General features: G+C 34.3%; 1 protein-coding gene across 1 annotated transcript; it reads left to right on the top strand.

The window, feature by feature from the left end:
* Nucleotides 1-10928: 10928 nt before the first annotated feature.
* Nucleotides 10929-18824, top strand: LUM (lumican). Its single transcript, XM_017548607.1, has 3 exons — nucleotides 10929-11362; nucleotides 13750-14632; nucleotides 18036-18824. Exons 2-3 carry the CDS (start codon nucleotides 13771-13773, stop codon nucleotides 18188-18190), a joined length of 1017 nt encoding a protein of 338 aa, XP_017404096.1. The 5' UTR covers nucleotides 10929-11362; nucleotides 13750-13770; the 3' UTR covers nucleotides 18191-18824.
* Nucleotides 18825-21740: the final 2916 nt, after the last annotated feature.

Below are 21740 nucleotides of genomic sequence, written 5' to 3'. Positions count from 1 at the left end.
ATTTGTTAATCTATTCTTCAGAAGGTGGTACCAAAAGATTACCTGGGAAGCTGTCTACATATTAAGACAACTTTGGTTCACAGTGCGGTTATGCTCCTGACCTTCCTGTAACTTACCAGTCCCATTAAGTTTCTTTCTTTTTTTTTCATTTTTTTCTTTCTTTCTTTCTTTTTATCATACTTTCAAGTTCTGGGGTACTTGTACAGATCATGCAGGATTGTTACATAGGCATACACATGCCACCGTGGTTTGCTGCAGATTCATTTCCAAAAAAATGTCCATTCATTCTCCCTAAAAATAATTCAGCACTTCTCAAAATTGCCAGATTTTTGCATCTCCCGTTTCCTTATGAAGAAGGCTACATAAGCATCTGGACCTCATTGGGTTATTGGGTAATCACTTTCCTGTGGTTTTCCTCCATGCACATTAACAAGTTTGTTTATCTTTGTCTCCTATCAATCTGCTACAGTAAATTCATTTTCAGCAAACCTTCAGAGGGTGGAGCAGAAGCTTTGCCTATATTTTCCTACACCTAATTACATTGCAATTGTGTATTCTAAGTTATATACATCATTAATGTCACCTCTCTAGTCCAAGCCATTATCTTCATTTCCTGCCTGGACTAATATTGTTATGTCCCATTTTGACTTCCTGCTTCCTCTTGGGCTCTATGGATTATAATCACTAGCATCCTAAAACACTTTTTAAAATATCCAAAATCCATAGCTATAGTATGCCTTGAATGAACTCCATGAACCCATCATCATTATATGCCTAATCAAAATTTTCATGCCATTCAACCACCAAGCTTTTACCATCCAGCCCCAATTCAAGATTCTGAAACCTGTAAATTGAACACCTTTTCTTCTACTTTTCTCACCCTTCCCTATCAAGTTTAAATACTAGTTCATTCAAGAGGGAGGACTTTTCTGCTTTCTCAACCTTTTTATTCTCTCTCACTCCCTCATTACTTTATTTATAACATTTATGATAAGTTATCATTTTTACTTGGTTTTATACCCTTTTAAGTGTAAATTAGTATAAATATCAAGCATGTATTTATAAATGTTAATGTTATTAAATGTAATTTATAACATTAAATGTAAACATAATTTGTATGTTTCAGTTTACATAAAATAAATCACTATGCTTACAATGCTTTAAGAGCTTAATGTATCAACTTTTTAAATACTCAACACCCACATGATAAAGGTAATTAATTCTATTTTATCAAAGTGGAAATGAGGTTTAAAGAGTTTATATCCTTGGAGAGCGATATCTGCAGAGCAGACAATGAATGGCACAGAAGCAAAGATGCTGATCTTGGGGAATTGGAATTTGTTGCTCCTCTACTATGCAACATCTTCCTTGTTACTCTCTTTCACACATGCTGAAAATGATGGATCTCCATAACAATAATAATGACTAACATTTATTGAATGCTTACTTTAGGCAAATAATTATTCAAGGATTTTACATGCAGTAACTCATTTAGGCTCACAAAGATTTATGAGATAGAAACATGATCATTCTTGTTTTAGTGATAAACTATGGCTAAATGAATTGCCTAAGATCACACAGTATGTATGTTGTAAAGAAGTCTTAACTGCTAGAATGTATTCACTAATTACGTGTACACTTATTGATTACTGGGGGACAGGAGAAGGCAGAACGCCTGTCATCACTCTCCTGTGTAGTTAGTATAGTGCAATTTGTATGCATTTTTTATTTTCATATTTGAAATAATATATTCCACATCTTCCTATTTAATTTGAATTAAATTCCAGGCTATGTATAATTATTATGTATATGATAATCAACACATATCATACCTTAACATCTGGCAGACACGCTTCACATACAGTGGTGTTTATCTGCTATGAGAGCTTCAAAGAACATGTCAGAGAAACACCTGGGTTTGAAGTTTGAAGTTAGAAAGAAGGCTATATATTTCTTGTGCTTTACTTGCTTTTATGTGAAATATATAGAAGTTTAATTTTTTCTTGCTTATTATGTATAACAAAATTGAAACCTTTATCAGCATCACCCATCACAGGATTATGTCTTCCAGGTTTGGTTGGCTCATTGATTAAAATAAAATAACATGGACCTGAAGAAAAGATTAAAAATATATCATCTTAAATTATTTAATACTTAAAGTGGGATCCATATTTCATCATGATTCTGGCATAATATGGAGTTTTCAAAAGTTTAATTTATTTTTCAGATGCTATTAAAAGCTAGGTGTTCACAAACACACAGATGAAGGCAAGGCAATCTACCCTTGGATGTCAAAACACATCACAAATGACAAACTTGCCGACTTCTCCTACTATAACCTATAAAAATCAGTGTGATTATGTTAAAATACCATTATATCATTTTTTCTATAACAAAATTTATATGAAAATTCATCTGAAAAAAACAGACACATGAAGAATCACAAGCAATATTCTGGAAAAATATTCCAGAATATTTTCCTGCAACAAATATGTATGGAGAGTCTACCTTTTATCAAGCCTAGGAGACATATCAAGTCCTTATTTTCATGGAAGTGACATACTAGAAGTCCAAAGTTAAAAAATAAATGACTACTAAATATACTAAATATTAATATTATTTCTAAGAGTGGTAAATGATCAGAAATTATAACATATTAAAATGGTAGAGAATAACTGAAAGAGGCTCTAAGACTACTTCAGTTTTGTGGTTCGAAGCCTGTCTGAGGATGCAGAGACCTAAGTGAGAAGCAGCAAATGATAAAACAGTTCAGGGCAACAGTTCTCTAAGTGTGTATCAGGAACCTTGGGACCCTTTCAGTAAGTCCACAAGGTAAAAATTACTTTTCTGATAATGTTAAGATGTCATTTGTACTTTTCACTTTAATTATCTCATAAATGAGCAATGGAGTTTTCCAGAAGCCATGTGACATGTGACAATGTTATTGTTCTGATGGCTAGAAAAATATCTGCTTATGTGTTCTTATTTTTTCTAGAAGTTTATATAGTCATGATTTTGGAACATAAATGTGCTTTTCGTGCTTTCAGGTTATTCTCAGTAACACTATGTATTCCTATTTATCTTTGATTTTGTCTGCTATTATTTGTGTAATCTAGTTATTGTCCAATAAATCATTCTTTTATAATCTTTGCAGGCTTGTTTTGTAATACTACTTTTATTTCTTCAAAGTTTGCTAATTCTTTTAATTTCAGTTAACAAATTTGTATTCTGAATTTAATGTTATATTTAATTATAAAATGAAAATTATAATATGTTCTTCTTATATTTAAAAAATGAAGCCAGGTGTGGTGGCTCAGGCCTATAATCCCAGCACTTTGGGCAGGCAGATCACCGGAGGACAGGAGTTCGACCAGCCTGGCTAACAAGGTGAAACCCCATTTCTATTAAAGCTCCAAAAATTAGCTGAGCTTGGAGGCAGGCACCTGCAGTCCCAGCTACTTGGGAGGCTGAATCAGGAGAATTGCTTAAACCCAGGAAGTGGAGGTTGCAGTGAGCCGAGATTGCATCACTGCATTCCAGCCTGGAAGACAGAGCTAGACTCCATCTCAAAAGTAAATAAATAAATAAAACATTATCTTTAAAAGGAGAAATTGAGGACTTTCTTTCTTGAAGACTTTCTTTCGTAACCCATTACACTGCACAAAATTTATATATGAAGGATTTATCTGAATTATGAGAAAGAATTATTTATCTGAATCCAAAGAAAGTGAAAATTAAAATAGGCAACAGAAATATAATGAAAACCAATAAATAATAGTAATCAATATTATTAATAAATAGTAATATTAATAAATATTTACCTTTGAATTATTGATATTAATAATTTGCTTTATTTGTCTTATGCAAGAAAACATTTTAAATATTTTTAAGGTAACAACTGAATTGGAGCAACATTTTGAGACCAATCATTCAGATTTTAAAAAAATGAGCTAAATATACAATCATGTCATCTGCAAATAGAGACAATTTGAGTTCCTCCTTTCCTAACTGAATACCCTTTATTTTTTTTTATTGTCTAATTGCTCTGGCTAGAAATTCCAATACTATATTGAGTAGGAGTGGTGAGAGAGGGCATCCTTGTCTAGTGCTGGATTTCAAAGGGAATGCTTTCAGTTTTTGCCCATTCAGTATGATATTGGCTGTTGGTTTGTCATAAATAGCTTTTATTATTTTGAGATATGTTCCTTCAATACCTAGTTTACTGAGAGTTTTTAGCATAAAGGGGCTGTTGAATTTTGTCAAAGGCCTTCTCTGCATCTATGGAGATAATCATGTGGTTTTTGTCTTTGGCTCTGTTTGTGTGGTGAATTACAATTTATAGACTTGCGTATGTTGAACCAGCCTTGCATTCCCGGAACGAAACCTACTTGATCCTGATGGGTAAGCTTTTTGATGTGCTGCTGCAATCTGTTTAGCACTATTTTATTGAAGATTTTTGCATCGATGTTCGTGATGGATATTGGCCTGAAGTTTTCTTTTATCATCTCAGCCCAAAATCTCCTTAATCTGATAAGCAACTTCAGCAATGATTCAGGATACAAAATCAATGTGCAGAAATCACAAACATTTCTGTGCACCAATAACAGACTAGCAGAGAGCCAAATCATGAGTGAACTCCCATTCACAATTGCTACAAAGAGAATAAAGTAGCTAGGAATACAACTAACAAAGGATGTAAAGGACCTCTTCAAGGAGAACTACAAACCACTGCTCAAGGGAATAAGAGAGCACACAAACAGATGGAGAAACGTTCCATGCTTATGGTTATGAAGGATCAATATAATGAAACTGGTCATACTGTCCAAAGTAATTTATAGATTCAATGTTATCCCCATCAAGCTAACAATGACCTTCTTCACAGAATTGGAAAAAACCACCTTAAACTTCATATGGAACCAAAAGAGAGCTCACATGACCAAGACAATCCCAAGTGAAAAGAACAAAGCCAGAGGCATCACGCTACCTGATTTCAAACTATACTGCAAGGCTACAATAATCGAAACAGCATGGTACTGGTACCAAAACAGAGATATAGACCAATGGAACAGAACAGAGGCCTTAGAGGCAATGCCACACATCTACTACCATCTGATCTTTGACAAACCTGACAAAAACAAGCAATGGGGAAAGGATTCCCTGTTTAATAAATGGTTTTGGAAAAACTGGAAAGCCATGTGCAGAAAGCAGAAACTGCATCCCTTCCTGACACCTTACACTAAAATTAACTTCAGATGGATTAAGGACTTAAACATATGACCTAACACCATAAAAACCCTAGAAGAAAACCTAGGCAAAACCATTCAAGACATAGGCATAGGCAAGGACTTCATGACTAAAACAACAAAAGCATTGGCAACAAAAGCCAAAATAGACAAATGAGACCTAATTAAACTCCAGAGCCTCTGTATAGCCAAAGAAACAATTATTAGAGTGAACTGGCAACCAACAGAATGGAAATAAGTTTTTGCAATTTACCCATCTGACATAGGGCTAATATCCAGAATCTACAAATAACTAAAATAGATTTACAAGAAAAAAACAAACAAACCCATCCAAAAGTGGGTGAAGGATATAAACAGACACTTTTCAAAAGAAGAAATCTATGAGGCCAACAAACATATGAAAAAATGCTTATCATCACTGATTATTAGAGAAATGCAATCAAAACCACATTGAGATACCACCTCACGCCAGTTAGAATGGCGATCACTAAAAAATCTGGAGACAACAGGTACTGGAGAGGATGTGGAGAAAAAGGAACACTCTTACACTGTTTGTGGGATTGTAAACTAGTTCTACCATTGTGGAAGATAGTGTGGCGATTCCTCAAGGACCTTGAAATAGAAATTCCATTTGACCCAGGAATCCTATTACTGGGTATATACCCAAAGGATTATAAATCATTCCACTATAAAGACACATGCACATGTATGTTCATAGCAACACTGTTTACTATAGCAAAGACATAGAACCAACCCCAATGCCCATCAACAATAGACTGGACAAGGAAAATGTGGCACATATACACCATGGAATACTAGGCAGCCATAAAAAATGATGAGTTTATGTCCTTTGTAGGGACATGGATGAATCTGGAAACCATCATTCTCAGCAGACTGACACAAGAACAGAAAATCAAACACTGCATGTTCTCCCTCATAAGCAGGTGTTAAACAATGAGAACACAAGGACACAGGGAGGCGAGCATCATACACTGGGTTCTGTTGGTGGGGGCAAGGGAGGGACAGCAGGGAGGTGGGGAGGTTGGAGAGGGATAACATGGGGAGAAATGCCAGATGTGGGTGACAGGGGGATGGAGGAAACAAACCACACTGCCATGTGTATACCTACACAACAGTCTTGTATGATCTGCACATGTACTGCAGAACCTAAAGTACAAAAAAAAGAAAAAATGAGCTAAATAGTTAACTGTAGATGTAATGGACCCCAAAAGCCACAAAGTATTTATTATAGCTTTTCAAACTGGAAATCACAAAGCCACTGAGCATTTTACTAGACGAAGTATATTGCATGGCCTGAGAAGTACACACAAATGTTGACAACTACAATATCATTGCTGATTGTCTGCTGGACAAAAGTCAGTGAAATAAATCACAATGAGCTACTTTCCAATGATATAGTAATTAATCAAAATAAAGATTTACTCAAGATATGAAGATTGAATTAATAGCATATCAGTGGGATTGTATTTTTGCCTTACAAATGGACAAATCTACAGCTGATTCTGGTTGGGCTAGCCACTTTTTTATGGGACCTATTTTTAATTAAAAGTGTGATTTGTCAGATTATTTATTAAATATACTGTCAACAAATAAAGTGTATTTTTCTTTTCAAGGAGAACAACTGACAGTAGTTGGCAAAGCTTAAACTTTAAAGCAAAAATTAGAATTTTGGAAACAGTAGAAAATCTTCCTCAATGTAACTTTAAATACCACATTGCAACTACCCTTTAATAAACTATCACTTGTTGAGTTCTTATTGTTCTTCAAAATGAAGAGCAGTTGAAAAAAAAAATCAAAATAGTATTGCAAAACAAGACTACAAAGATTATAAAATACGATTTATGCATATAAAGAAAAACTCACCCCACATAGATATTTAATTGAGAAAACAAGCATTATTGGTAGCCATTTTAGGTAATTTCAACTCAGTTTAATTCCATTTAAATTTCAACTCAATTTAATTATTTCAGAAGAAAAAATTAATTTTATCAGAAGCCACATGACATGTGACAATGTCATTGTTCTGATGGCTAGTAGGATATCTACTTGTGTGTTTTAGAATTTTCTATAGTCATAGAAAAGTTATATAGTCAGATATATAAGGCAATTCAATTTTCTCATTTTTTTGAATATGTTAGTATTTTCATAAAAATGTTATTTATATTAACATGGCATGGACTTGTTATTTTTTATCATAATGAATTACTTAAATACTTTAATTTTTAGTTTTAATTTTGAATGTGACATATACTGGTAGATGGACTCCACATACATCTTTGGTGTCCTCAAAACATCAACAAATTTTAAGTATATAGAGTCCTGTGAGCAAAATGTTTGAGAACCGCTAATATGTGGGAAAAGCATATGTCAGAGAACAGCTGGTAAAGGACATGAAATAGGAAAAGATGTGTAATATTTCAGGTCTTGGGTAAAGGCCAAACTGGCTAGAAGGAGGAAAGAAAATGGCATCAGGAAGGTTAGCTGTGGTCAGATGCTTTAAGGTTTGACAAGCTTAAACTTAAGAAATGAAGAAGGGAGAGTGGCACTACTGGATATTATTTAGAAAATAAAACTTTAACAATTAGATCACATATATTTTAAGCTTGACCATATTCAAACTTTATGAATGACTATTAAAACTGTATTCTTATATACCATTGATGGGAGTGATAAGCAGAACAGCATTTTGGAGGTAATTAGGTAATGATTACAAAATGTTTAAATATGTGTACAAATTTGTGTTCTCCTGAAAGCTCACTTACTTTTGTGATTTTCCTTGTACACAATTTGCTCAATACAACATTGCTCATCATGAGAAAAGAGTAATTTCTCCCAAAATCAAACTTATGACTGTGCATTTACTTAAGTGAAGAAGTTATCTGTGTTCTGAACTTTCTGAGTTATCTCATAGGCTGCCATAAAACAGGAAGGAGAAATGAGATTATATTGTGTATATAAGACATGTCTGAAACAGTTGAAGTAATAAAGGCTAAACAATAATTACTTATAGAAAGTGAAATTGGAGAGTTAGTTAAGCCATGTGTTATTTCACATTTAAACTTATATACTGCTACATTGGTTAATGTTTTAGTATAGTCTACCATTTATATATAGTACTTTTATAATGCAAACTTATTAATGAAAAATATATAATAAACCATATCACTGATAATTCCTAAAATATACTTGCCATGTAAGATACTAAGAAAAATGGAAGCAATTGTAGAATAAGTCTAAAAATACATAAGCATATGAGCATAAGGACTATGGAAATAAAAGATAGTTTCATGACTTATAAGAAATACTAAAATTAAGAATAGGAATTAGATTGTTGTGAGAAGAGAAAAACATTCAAATCCACTCTATTGTATTATTTGAAAGCATAAAGAATTTACTCAAACTATATTTTCATTAAAATGTATCTTTTGAGATAAGCAGAGTAGACAAAGCAGGTACAACCAATTTAAAGAATAAAATTTCATTTTATGTGACAGTGCTTTACAAATTGTAAGATAAATTAAGTATTCGATATTAAAAACTAACAACTAGATTACGGTACATCCATATAACAGAATTTCATGTAGCAAATAAGAATGACAGAGAATGATATTTAATGATATAGAAAAACATCCATGACTTACTGTTATATGAAAATGGGTCTGACACTGCAAGAATAATGTTATGATATATGTGAAAACAAAATTGTCTGTGTGTTTGTGTTTATACACACACATTAAGAAGACACACCAAAAGATAGTTATCTGTGGGATGGAATATTCAATTTATTATTTTCCCCTGTAAGTCAGTTCAGAACATAGTGGATGAAATAGTCATAAGATATTTTATCATCCTTGCTAGTCTTAGGTAACAGGAAATACAGTTCCCAGGCTGAAGAAGACAACTTCATCATTTTTTTTTTTTTTAATTTCACTTTAAGTTCCAGGATACATGTGCAGAATGTTCAGGTTTGTTGCATAGGTATACATTTGCCATGGTCGTTTGCTGCACCTACTGACCCATAACCTATGTTTTAAGCCCTGCATGCATTGGGTATTTTTCCTACTGCTCTTTCTCTCCTTGACCCCAACCCCCGACAGGTGTGTGTTGTTCCCCACGTTCTTACTCATAAGCGGGAGTTGAACAATGAGAACGCCATCATTTTAACATGTATTACAATGAAACACATTCAGCCATCAACACTCATTGCCACCAGTGATGTGAATCGCCATTGGCCAGGATGGAATGTTAATACCTTACACAAAAGTTCTAAAGTGTGGATGTGGCCACTCACGTGTGTCTTAGTGTGTAATGTAAAATGAAAGAAACTATTACTTAACATTTAGCTTTTTAAAAAACTATTGCCTAATGAATATTTCTGTTTTTTCTCAACTGTTAATAACATTGTCTATAAAATATTTTGAACTGAATGAGTGAATTACATTGTCTCAGCCGCATCCTGTTCACCCTCTTTCCAATGAATGAAGATGTTCATGGTTTTATTCTTATATTTACTTGTTAGGTGACTTTTAACAAATGACTTTGACTTTCTGAGTCTCCCTTTATACTCCTGAAAATATTTGTAGGCAATAGTTTTTTTTTAAAGCCAAACGTTATCAAGTAATAGTTTCTTTCCTTTCACATTACACACTAACACGCACACATGTAGCCACATCCACACTTCAAGATACAAATTTATTCAGTTACTTTGTTGAAACTGATGCCTATCAATAATTTTCTTAAAATAATATTAGTAAAAATGTTATTCTTATGAATCATCTTACAATTCCATTAGTTACTTTTGAGAACATTACCTTTTGTTTTTGAACAGTTCTATTACAAAAATAAGGCATTTATTCTAATATTCTTTTTTGGACAAATACAGTATTAGTCATGGAGTTAATTTTTCTCAAGTCTCATTGCTAAAGTGTGATATAGTTATTTTTAAAGACAAAAATAACAATGTGACAACTTATACTAAAATGTCTTGTTCTAAAAGTTCTTATAAACATGAGGAAGTGAACATTTTGGGGAAAAATCTCATAAATACATCTGATAAAATCACAAAATGAAACAGACAAGGATTTAAGTACATCTCTCATTTGCTGAAACCATGCATCAGGAACCGATAATGAAAGATATATCAAGCCAGGCCTTTGGGAGATTATAACTTTGAATAACTTTTAACTTAGAAAAAAAAATTCCTAGCATGCAATGAGAGAATGAAAGATTATTGCCTTGTGATATTTTTAGCATATATTTTTTTCTCTGTTCTTTCATGTTTTTTGGCATAAAGGTATAGAATGCTATTCCCAAGTAAGGTTTTGGGTGAATTCCTAAATGAAATTCACAAAATAAGAAACAGACAAAACTTTGCTGATTGGTTCCAGACCTGAATAAAATAAAATGAGTCTCCTTAGCATTAGAAGTCAACTCAAAATGTTGCTATCATGTGTATCCGAGTATATATGAAGCACATTTCATACTTTCAAAACTAATAAAAGTTACCCTCATGGCCAAAAAATTTAGTCCAAGTAAATCAATATTGATTTCAAAAGTGATGGGCAAAGGGATTCAATTCCTCTGAGTCTCTTCATTTGCGTTTTCCTGAAATTATTTGTCCTGCTTATGATTTATGAGCTCTTTAGATGAACATTATAGTTGGCTGAGCACATTGCACTTAACTGTTGCCACAGCCACAGATGTAAAGAGGCTTGTAAGAGAAATGTTCTCACAGTGAGCTTCCTTATTTGAAGCAGGACTCAGTTCTTGGTTAAAAGCTACGGTGTTTGAGCTAGCTTAACACGTATCTCTCTCCCATTCCATAGGGAGAGAGCTGGGCTGTCCTTCCTCCCCACGTTCACCTGCATTTCGTTAGAGAGCAGTGTTCACATGCCACACCACAAGATCCCCACAATGACATAACTCCATTCAGAGACTGGCGTGACTGGGCTGGGTCTCCCCACCCCCCTTCAGTTCTTGTATCACTCAGAATCTGGCAGCCAGTTCCGTCCTGACAGAGTTTACAGCATATATTGGTGGATTCTTGTCCATAGTGCATCTGCTTTAAGAATTAACAAAAGCAGTGTCAAGACAGCAAGGTAAGTGCTGTTTTAACTATCGCACTGGGGATGCTAGCTGTTTGGGACAGTGTTTTTTTTGTAACAGGAACAGGAAAAATTCCAGAGCAATTTTGCCAATTGCTATTCAACAGCAAATCCACAGTTTTGAGCATTTACTTTCACATTTTGTTTAATATGTTTTCCATGATTTATAGACTTGAGATTTTATACAATATATGTTGTTTTGCATGGCAAGGGGAGTTATAAAAGGTTTCAAGGTTAGAATGAGAAAATAGTTAAGTAAACACAGTGAAAAAATATATAGAAATTAAAATGTTTGTAGTGTATCCTAATTAGTATACACGTTAGTATTGGACCCTAATATTGGGGCAAAGAAAAGTCATTTTAATTGTCATTCAAAATACATTTCAATAAATATATTGTGACAGTTTGTTATAATTTACAATAAACATTCCATGTTACAAAACGTGAGTCAAAAGATTTAGAGACTCCATGGATTATTTCTGTTTTGTTAATTTAAAATATTTGTTTCTTGGATATATGCCTTAAGGAATGAGTTTTAAAAGAAATTCTGGGAAATGATTTAGTTTTCGAAAACAGCATTTTTTCTATAGCCACAGGTATTTGAAAAAACGGAGGGAAGTGCAGTCTGATTTTGCCTCATAGTGGAGTCATTATATGGTTACAAACTCTCGTTGAATTCAGCATCCTTGTTTTCACTTTGCCAAAAAATATGGAAGCATTTTTTCATTACTATTTATACTCACATTATAGCTACCATGAATATTTTGGTGTATACTAAATTGAAAATAGCTTATTAATGAAGCAAGACAAATCTTTATAATATTAACATTCTATAACTTATAAATAACTCTTGAAATATGTCATCACATTCTTATTAGTGCTATGCAATTATTATTATGGCCAAGTTCTGTCAACAAAATTAAATGCCCCCCATTACAATCTTAGAGAGTAATTTACTGAGAACTGGCTGGATGTTACATTATGTCAGCAATCCAAGTATTTCTAACAACTGTTTTATAATGTTCCATCTGATCTGAAATAAGTGCCTTATAATTTCAAATTAAAGCAAATAGAAGACATTTTCAGTTTCTAACCCCAAAGATCCTACTTGATTCAAAAGCTTGTAATCATACTTTCATAGGAAGATACAATATTCTAAGTTATCTGTTAGAATGTAGATCTTTCTTCACATTAATGATTTCTCTCCAAGGGCTACCAAGTGTGACTCAGCTACAACTCTTCACTCTATAAAAGTCTAACTCTTGTATCATAATTTCCCCTTATCTAAATTGCTAACCCTGTGCTTCCTTAAGACATTGAACTTTACTTTTTTGAATCTCACCTTAGAAACATGTTCCCATGGCAAGATAACTGTTACACATTATTTTAAATTCATATTCTCAAATGAATAATTTCCTAGATAGCTCCTGATGCCAATGTTAAATCCAAACTTTAAATACATCCCACCTCTCTCCCATCTCCATCCTGTGAGGCCACTAAAAGCCATATAAGCAAACCATGGCATCTTCACTTTTGGCATGAAGAAGGTAGAGAGCTTGTGAGTAATTGAGAGATATTATAAACTCTAATTTAAAACTTGGAAAATACTATCTTTCTATACCTGTTGAATCTCTTTCCAGATTGAGAAAGTCTTAGAATGTGTGACATTTTCCTGATAAGTAAACATTAGTAATTATTAAATATTACTAACATTTAATTTAATAAATAACTATGAAATTAGTTTCAGAACTCAGTTTTGCAATGTGCTTTAAAAAGTGTGGAACATTAAGCACAACTTGAATTAGTATGCATGCACACCAGCACCAGGAATTCTGTTCTCCTTCCTCAGAACCAGCAATAACCAGACACTTTTAAAGGAATGTACCTTCCATTTCCCTCCCACATGCAAGCAAAACCACAGGTTGCCCATATTCCCGTAAGGATCTTCTTCATGAGTCATTTTAATGATGTCGAATGGTAGGGTGGAGTATACAGTTTACGATTGTCTTCTCATTCTCGTTTTTTGAGAGATGATCTGAAGCAGTAGTCCAATACAGTGGTCAGTGAGCACCACCCAGAAACCTCTTACAGGAAGGCATTTCATTAAGGAAGAACCTGGAGATTGACTGGAACAATTATGCCTGGCTCTCCCAGAAGGGGGCGCACGTGTATGCAATCTAACCTGAAACCTGCTCACCCCACAGTTTGTAAAGGTACACCTTTGTCCTCATACCTAACTGAAAATGTAAAAGACGCCATTAGGGCACTAAAATAGCTATAAAATAACAAAAATGCACATTTTCTAATGCATTTAGTGTTGAAAATTGTATTTTCTTGTAAGTATATTATTTTATATTAATAAATGTTTCATCTTTATTTAGGATTCAAACCATTTGCCAAAAATGAGTCTAAGTGCATTTACTCTCTTCTTGGCATTGATTGGTGGCACCAGTGGCCAGTACTATGATTATGATTTTCCCTTATCAATTTATGGGCAATCATCACCAAACTGTGCACCAGAATGTAACTGCCCTGAAAGCTACCCAAGTGCCATGTACTGTGATGAGCTGAAATTGAAAAGTGTGCCTATGGTGCCTCCTGGAATCAAGTATCTTTACCTTAGGAATAACCAGATTGACCATATTGATGAAAAGGCCTTTGAGAATGTCACTGATCTGCAGTGGCTCATTCTAGATCACAACCTTCTAGAAAACTCCAAGATAAAAGGGAGAGTTTTCTCTAAATTGAAACAACTGAAGAAGCTGCACATAAACTACAACAACCTGACAGAGTCTGTGGGCCCACTTCCCAAATCTCTGGAGGATCTGCAGCTCACTCATAACAAGATCACAAAGCTGGGCTCTTTTGAAGGACTGGTGAACCTGACCTTCATTCATCTCCAGCACAATCGGCTGAAAGAGGATGCTGTTTCAGCTGCTTTTAAAGGTCTTAAATCCCTCGAATACCTTGACTTGAGCTTCAATCAGATGACCAAACTGCCTTCTGGTCTCCCTGTCTCTCTTCTAACTCTCTACTTAGACAACAATAAGATCAGCAACATTCCTGATGAGTATTTCAAGCGTTTTAATGCACTGCAGTATCTGCGTTTATCTCACAATGAGCTGGCTGATGGTGGAATACCTGGAAATTCTTTCAATGTGTCATCCCTGGTTGAGCTGGATCTGTCCTATAACAAGCTGAAAAACATACCAAATGTCAATGAAAACCTTGAAAACTATTACTTGGAGGTCAATGAACTTGAGAGTAAGTAAAAAGCTGTTCCTGTGTTTGATATGTCCTTAGGTGTTTAGATGACTGAACTGTGCAATACACATACTGCATCTGGCTTCATTAAACAAATAAAATGTCAGCCGGGCACAGTGGCTCAGGCCTGTAATCCCAGCACTTTGGGAGGCAGAAGCGGGTGGATCACAAAGTCAGAAGTTTGAGACCATCCTGGCCAACATGGTAAAACCCCCTCTCCTCTAAAAATACAAAAATTAGCTGGGTGTGGTGGTGGGCACCTGTAATACCAACTACCCAGGAGGCTGAGGCAGGAGAATTGCTTGAACATGGGAGGTGGAGGTTGCAGTGAGTGAAGATCACACCACTGCACTCCATCCTGGGTGCAGAGAAAGACCCTGTCTCAGAAAAATAATAATAATAATAAAAATAGTACAAAAATTAAAAATCCAACAAAATATCCCTCTACTTCAAACAAAGAATAATTCTAGCTTAATCATATATCCAATATCCTTTCTTTCCTTCTTTCTTTCTCTCTTTCTCTCTCTTTTCTTTCTCTTTCTTTCTTTCTTTCTCTCTCTTTCTTTCTTTTTCTTTCTCTCTCTCTCTTTCTTTCTCCTTCCTTCCTTCTATCCCTCTCTCCTTCCTTCCTTCCTTCCTGCCTGCCTGCCTGCTTTCCTTCCTTCCTTTCGACTTCTTTCTTTCTTGACAGAGTCTCACTCTGTCATCCAGACTGTAGTGTGGTTGTGCAATCTCAGCTCATTGCAACCTCCACCTCGCCAGCTCAAGCAATTCTCCCACCTCAGGCCACCACCACCCAGCCAATTTTTGTATTTTTAGTAGAGATGGGGTTTCACCATGTTAGCCACGCTGGTCTTGAACTCCTGACCTCAAATGATCCATCTGCCTTGGCTTCCCGAAGTACTGGGATTACAGACATGAGCCACCATGCCCACCCTCATATAGACTCATGGCCTTCCCTGACATCAACTATCCAGAACTCAACATGTAACTCTGCTGTCATGACCATCATCTGCCTCTGTTATCTCTGTTATGGTGTGTGGCCTTCACAGTGCTCTGATGAGGACTGTGAAGAAGATTAAGGAGAAAAGGAATATGGTCGGGCCTTCTAACTTTTTTTTTTTTTAAAGAGATAGTATTACAGAGCTTTTTTGTCTTAGGTACAATTCTGCCCTTTAAGTAGTACAGATTCCAATGAGAAATTGAAATTTACCATTTCCCACCAGGATAATTCTGCCATTAATCTTTGGCAGAGCTTGGCAGAGGAGAAAAACAAAGATTCACCAATAAGATTTTTCTAAATGAAACACTGATTCACATATACACATATAAAAACACTAATTCACGTATAAACACTGATTCACATATAAAGTAATCATGTCTGCCAAATAATCTATTGAAACAGAACATCTATATATGATGAAAATTGGTTTCCTGGCCATACCAAATGAAGGTATTGCTCTCAGAAAATATTTTAATATACCATATGTATATGATATTTGTTAATTCTGCCAGTTTCATGTAACTCCTAGTAGGGTTAAACACTCTCATACAGGAGACCGTGCTTGCCAACTCTGAAGCACCACATGTTCTTTTTTGTTTCTGAAAGGCAGCCAGGGTAGGGGCTGGTGCTGTTTGACTGTCACACAATACACAGTCAGGCTAACATAGCTAACCCCCATTGTTGTTTACAATGGAAAATTCACTATGTGGCAATATGTGATTCCTCATTTTAAATATGTGTGGTTAGGAGGAAGGACAGACCAAAATGCTAAAGGAATTAAAAATGTCTGAGGGATGACGGAATACATTAGATTTGGTGGGTAGAGATTATCTGCAGGAGCGGGGCTACTTCTTTCTCTGAAACAAGAAGGAGGGATACAGATGCAGCCACATTTGGAGGTATATATTGTCTGAGTAAAGGATGGAAGAGCTGGTGTGGAAGATGGGAAAAGAGGTCTGTGGGAGAAAGGCCAATGGCCTGTCAGTGCCCAGCTGAGACAGCAACCACAGTGCCCAGCACGTAGTGGTCACTTGAAAAAGTAACATAATCATTTCCTTTCTTTCTTCCTTATCTTTGACAGTTGTCTTTTCACTTATGTCCTCAGTTTAGGTTATTTTGCCAGGTAGTAATCATCCACACCAACATTTCACATTTGCTTAAAATAGAAAAAGTTCCCCTTATTTATTTTATAATATTGGGGAAGTATATAGCCAAAATAAATTGTTTTCTATATCAAGCTTGCAACTCTAAGCATTAGCTTAATCAGAGGTCTTGCTAATGTAGAGTAATTTGGAAAAGACAGCAAAATTAAAAGGAAATTAGTCAAGGACATAGTATGGTCTAGTACTGTGAGAAGTGCTTTACACAACTTAGTTTAGTCTTCATATAACAAGGTAAGATAGATGTGTTGTTTCTAACAGGAAGATCAGATAAGTGTTCCAAGGCTGCCCACCTGGTAAGTGGCAGAGGTAAAATTCCAAGATGGGGCTATGCCCATCTTCTTTCCACCTTTCCTCACTTTCTCACATGTTGGTACCAAAGAAAAATACCAGGAATTGACTGATGAGTTATTTTAAAAAGTATGTGTGTTTGGGGTTCCACTGAAGCCTTTGTTAACTAGAGTTTTAAAATGAAAACAAGATAAGGACTTGAAAATGAAAACAAGATAAAGGACTGGAAAATAGATATGGGCAAACATAGGTTTTGTGTACACACAGGTCTGCCAATTCAGTAACACTCTTGGTTTCTATTAAAAAGTAAATCATTATTTCATTTGTGGCAGCTTTTTGACTATCAACAAAACTAAACAAACAAACAAAGAAAAAACAAATGTTCAGATGGTTGATATGCCATGATTTGTTTTTTGCTTTGGAATTTTGATCATTGTTGTGGTGTATGGTTGCTGGAATTATTTGTTTTTTGCCTTGAAATTTGTATCATTGTCATGGTGTGTATTTGCTAGAAAATTCTTTATAGATCATCTAGTTGACCCTTCTTATTTTTAGATGCAAAAACCAAGAGTGCTTATATTGATGAGATTGTTCATACAACAACAGGATCCATTTATGTTTCTCTAGGTTGGACTAAATATTTCAAAAAAGTTATTAGATAATATGACACACTTATTGAATGCCTTTTAAAAAACAACTTCTAGTAATAAATAAGTTCAGTTATTTGAAAGATTGCATTGAATATCTTGATCTACCACGATTAGTAAATATTGCTGTGCCATTTTAGTAGCCTGAAATGTGCCTTTCATGGTTGCAAGTTCATATATATATTATGACTTTTCTAAATGGGAGCACGTCCTATCTTATAATATTTTAAACACAATTTTTTTTATTGTTTTGAGCCAGTATACTGAAAAATGATTAATATTGTCTATTCTTTAATTTTTAGAGTTTGACGTAAAAAGCTTCTGCAAGATCCTGGGACCATTATCCTACTCCAAGATCAAGCATTTGCGTTTGGACGGCAATCGCATCTCTGAAACCAGTCTGCCACCGGATATGTATGAATGTCTACGTGTAGCAAATGAAATTACTCTTAATTAATATCTGTATCCTGGAACAACAATACTTTATGGTTATGTTTTTCTGTGTGTCAGTTTTCATAGTATCCATATTTTATTACTGTTTATTACTTCTATGAATTTTAAAATCTGAGGGAAATGTTTTGTAAACATTTATTTTTTTTTAAAGGGAAGATGAAAGGCAGGCCTATTTCATCATAAGGACACACACTTATACACGAATAGACATCAAACTCAATGCTTTATTTGTAAATTTAGTGTTTTTTATGTCTACTGTCAAATGATGTGCAAAGCCTTTGACTGGTTGCATGGAAATCAGCCAAATTTTATAATTCTTAAACCTTAATGGGCCCCAAAGCATGGACTAAACACATATGGATGTTTACTGTCTTGAGAGAAATTATCTTGATACATTCAAATTTGTCTGGTTGAAAAATAGGTGGTAGATTTTGAGACCAAGAATTTTGCAAAATACTAGACAAAATTTATGAAGTCTTATGCACTTAAAGAAGTATTTTTAGTATTAGGAATTTACATACTTACCTAGTGAAACTTTTCTAGAATTATTTTTCACTATAAGTCATGTATGTTTCTTTTTGATAATTTGCATGTTATATTTAATTAGCTACTAGCAAAATAAAACATAGCAAATGGCATCACTGCGTTTGAATTCTTGTGAAATTTATATATTTTATATATATAATACATAAAACAGTAGATTAGAATTCAAAATATATATCTAGCCTGCGATATTTTACTGATGTGAACATAGGATTTTCCACCAAATAATTTGTCTACTTCTAGGATTCACTTACAAAGAGTTTTTATACACATATGTAATAGGTACTTAGATCTTACAACTTACTTAGACATTTGTCATTATTCCCATTCCTGATGTGTTTACTGATCAATATACAATGGTATTGTATTAGATAAGAAGCTGTTATATGATCTCAGCACTCACTCCTTGGTTGTCAAGAAATAACTCACAGGATGAAAAATGTTAAATGAATATAAAATTTTCTGAAAGTGATATTTTAAAAATAATTTTGTCATGAAACATATATGTCTGGATCATAGGTTTTGAGTTTATGAACCAGTAATATCAACTTTCAGCTTTCTATATTATGAGTATATAAAATTCTATACGATGAGAAATAGTAGACATATAATTTATAAAAATAACATCTCTTTTACCTAGCTAACAATAAAGTCTATGTTTGCACCCAAAGGTTGTGCAGACAAAGATCTACTCATCCCATGACAATGTATATATAGTCAAATATGTGTCTAATACAAAGGAAATGTATCTCTAAGGCATAAAATATTTTAACATACCACTTTTAGTGACCTCTATCTTATGGTAAAGTATCCTTTCATCAAAGGATCATCAATGAGACTGAGCCGACTGGCAGATGTGTGAAATGGATATTACATTAGGTACAATGTGGATTTTTTATTCTCACGACTTTTCTACATTAAGGTAAATTCCTTGGAGCGTGATAACAGCCTCAGTTTATTTCTTGGTATAAACTTAAAATCTGCTTTTTTCTCAATACAACTATAAGGTGGATGAATTGAAAATGCATTTTCTTTTCCCTGTCTACAAAAGTCACTATCAATCCTTGGAAACCTATTCTCAAATACAGAGTAGGTAATGTGCTATGAATTATCTTTTAGAAAGAACATGATGGACTTACATGAGCTTTGCCTGTATACTACTTAGGGGAAACATCTCAGCTGGCAGTCTGTCCGCATCTTTAAAAGCCTTTATTTCTCTCTATCCAAAGTCCTATGTTATCTTTATGCCTGGAAAGCAAAACTATGACTTTTAAAACAGCAGTTCCCTTTGTAGTTAATGTTGGTTGACAAAGACAAAGTTAAGCACATAGTGACATTTTGTTATAGATGCATCTGGGAAAGGAATTGGCTATATCCTCCTTAGGGACAACTCCTCTTATTAGAGAGAAGACTTCATTTTTTCATGGCAAAGCTGGAGAAGAGAAGATTCCCACTTGCTTCTTTACTCACTGGCAGCCCTAGTGGGGTGCTGAGGGAAGAAAGCCTGGCAAAAATTTTATCTGCTTTCGCCTCATCTCTCCATCCCCACCCTACTTACGGTAGTGTTTTTCTGAATTGTAAATGTATAGCTAGCACGTTAGGGTGTATTTCTACACACAGGTTACCACACATTGCCCCAGATATGCAGACCTAATGAATTGTACAACATAGGATTTTGCATTTGTAAAGCACATCAATGGGTAATTCTTATACTAGTGCTCAATGTCGCATGTTTTGCAAAACACCACCTTAGTGTGATACTATGATCAAGTTACTGAAATCACAAATAGTTAAAAAGCAGAAAAGTACTCTTCTCTAAGGAGGCAAAATAGAAAGTAGCTTGCTCTTCACAGCGTATATATATATGAACTATATATATGGATGATATAGGAATTATTATTCCCTAAAAAGTACAAAAATACAGATGAATAATAAACCACTAAATGAGCAAGAGGAATGTATAATATATATGTATATAATTTTTTCCATATTCTAACATTTGTTAGAATATGGAAATTTAAGTTCTCTAGCCTTCTATTTCTTCATCTGTAAGCAAGGAATGCAGATGCTGGTATCATTAAGATAGCATGAGTCATTTCTGCCATGAAACTTGCTTGAGAGTGGCTTTATAACACTTCTTATCAACATATGTTCCTTTTCCCTTCAGAGTTATCTAACTGGTATTCTGTCAAGAGAAATGGCTAAGGGTTCACTTTGATTAAATGTTTAAGAAGATACCCATGGGGAATGTCAACAGCAGGTTGAATTTAAAGCAAGAGATTGTCTCAACTATCTTACTAACAACAGTGATCTTGATTTTATCTCTTTTTTGATAAACTCCTCCATGAGTGGATTAAAGCAACAGTGCGTATAAATTCTTTCTTTTCGCAAGGCTGATTCATTAGAGCCTTAGCTGTTATCCCTTACTGTGGAGAGAAAATGGAACAATAAGGAAAGTTCCTTTTTGTTCTCAAGACTTCCATTTAAAAATTAGGGCTAACTGGTGCCTTTATGGTGGAGGAGAGCTATAATGTACAAAGGCTTTGAGGTTTGTGAGGAATTCTTATGCCCTAATAAGTACAAAAAATACAGATGAATAATAGACCACTAAATGAGCAAGAGGAATGTTGATTTCTCAGTTAAAATGTTCTCCAACTGGTAATAGCTATGTTTTTAGAAATCCTGAAGTGTTTAAAAGGTTGGCATTTCAAAAGACTATTAATTTTTTTTTTTCCTTGTGATCTTTGAAGTTTGGGTTCCGGTTTTTCAATAGCTGTAATTTAATCATAATGATGGCCTTAGACATTTCTTTGGTTGAATTTTGCAACCATTATACATACTTAACATTTACTGACAAGTAAAAGGAAGTCCTCATTTTATTTAAAGGGAACTGCAAAGTAACTTTACTACCAGAACTAAAATAGACTTGTAAATACATGAAATAAATGGATATGCATTAAAAATATCCAGCAAATTATGTTTACTTTTTTACTCACGTATTCAGTAGATTT

This window comes from Cebus imitator, unplaced genomic scaffold (genome assembly GCF_001604975.1).
Source record: "Cebus imitator isolate Cc_AM_T3 unplaced genomic scaffold, Cebus_imitator-1.0 Scaffold212, whole genome shotgun sequence".
Lineage (NCBI taxonomy): Eukaryota > Metazoa > Chordata > Mammalia > Primates > Cebidae > Cebus > Cebus imitator.
This window is presented reverse-complemented; position numbering and strand designations above follow the sequence as displayed.

Bases quoted from the DNA above. Each gene is read 5' to 3' on its own strand.
- LUM (XM_017548607.1), top strand. From the start codon at position 13,771: ATGAGTCTAAGTGCATTTACTCTCTTCTTGGCATTGATTGGTGGCACC. The intron at 14,633-18,035 runs GTAAGTAAAAAG...TTTAATTTTTAG, and splicing joins GGAGGTCAATGAACTTGAGA to AGTTTGACGTAAAAAGCTTC.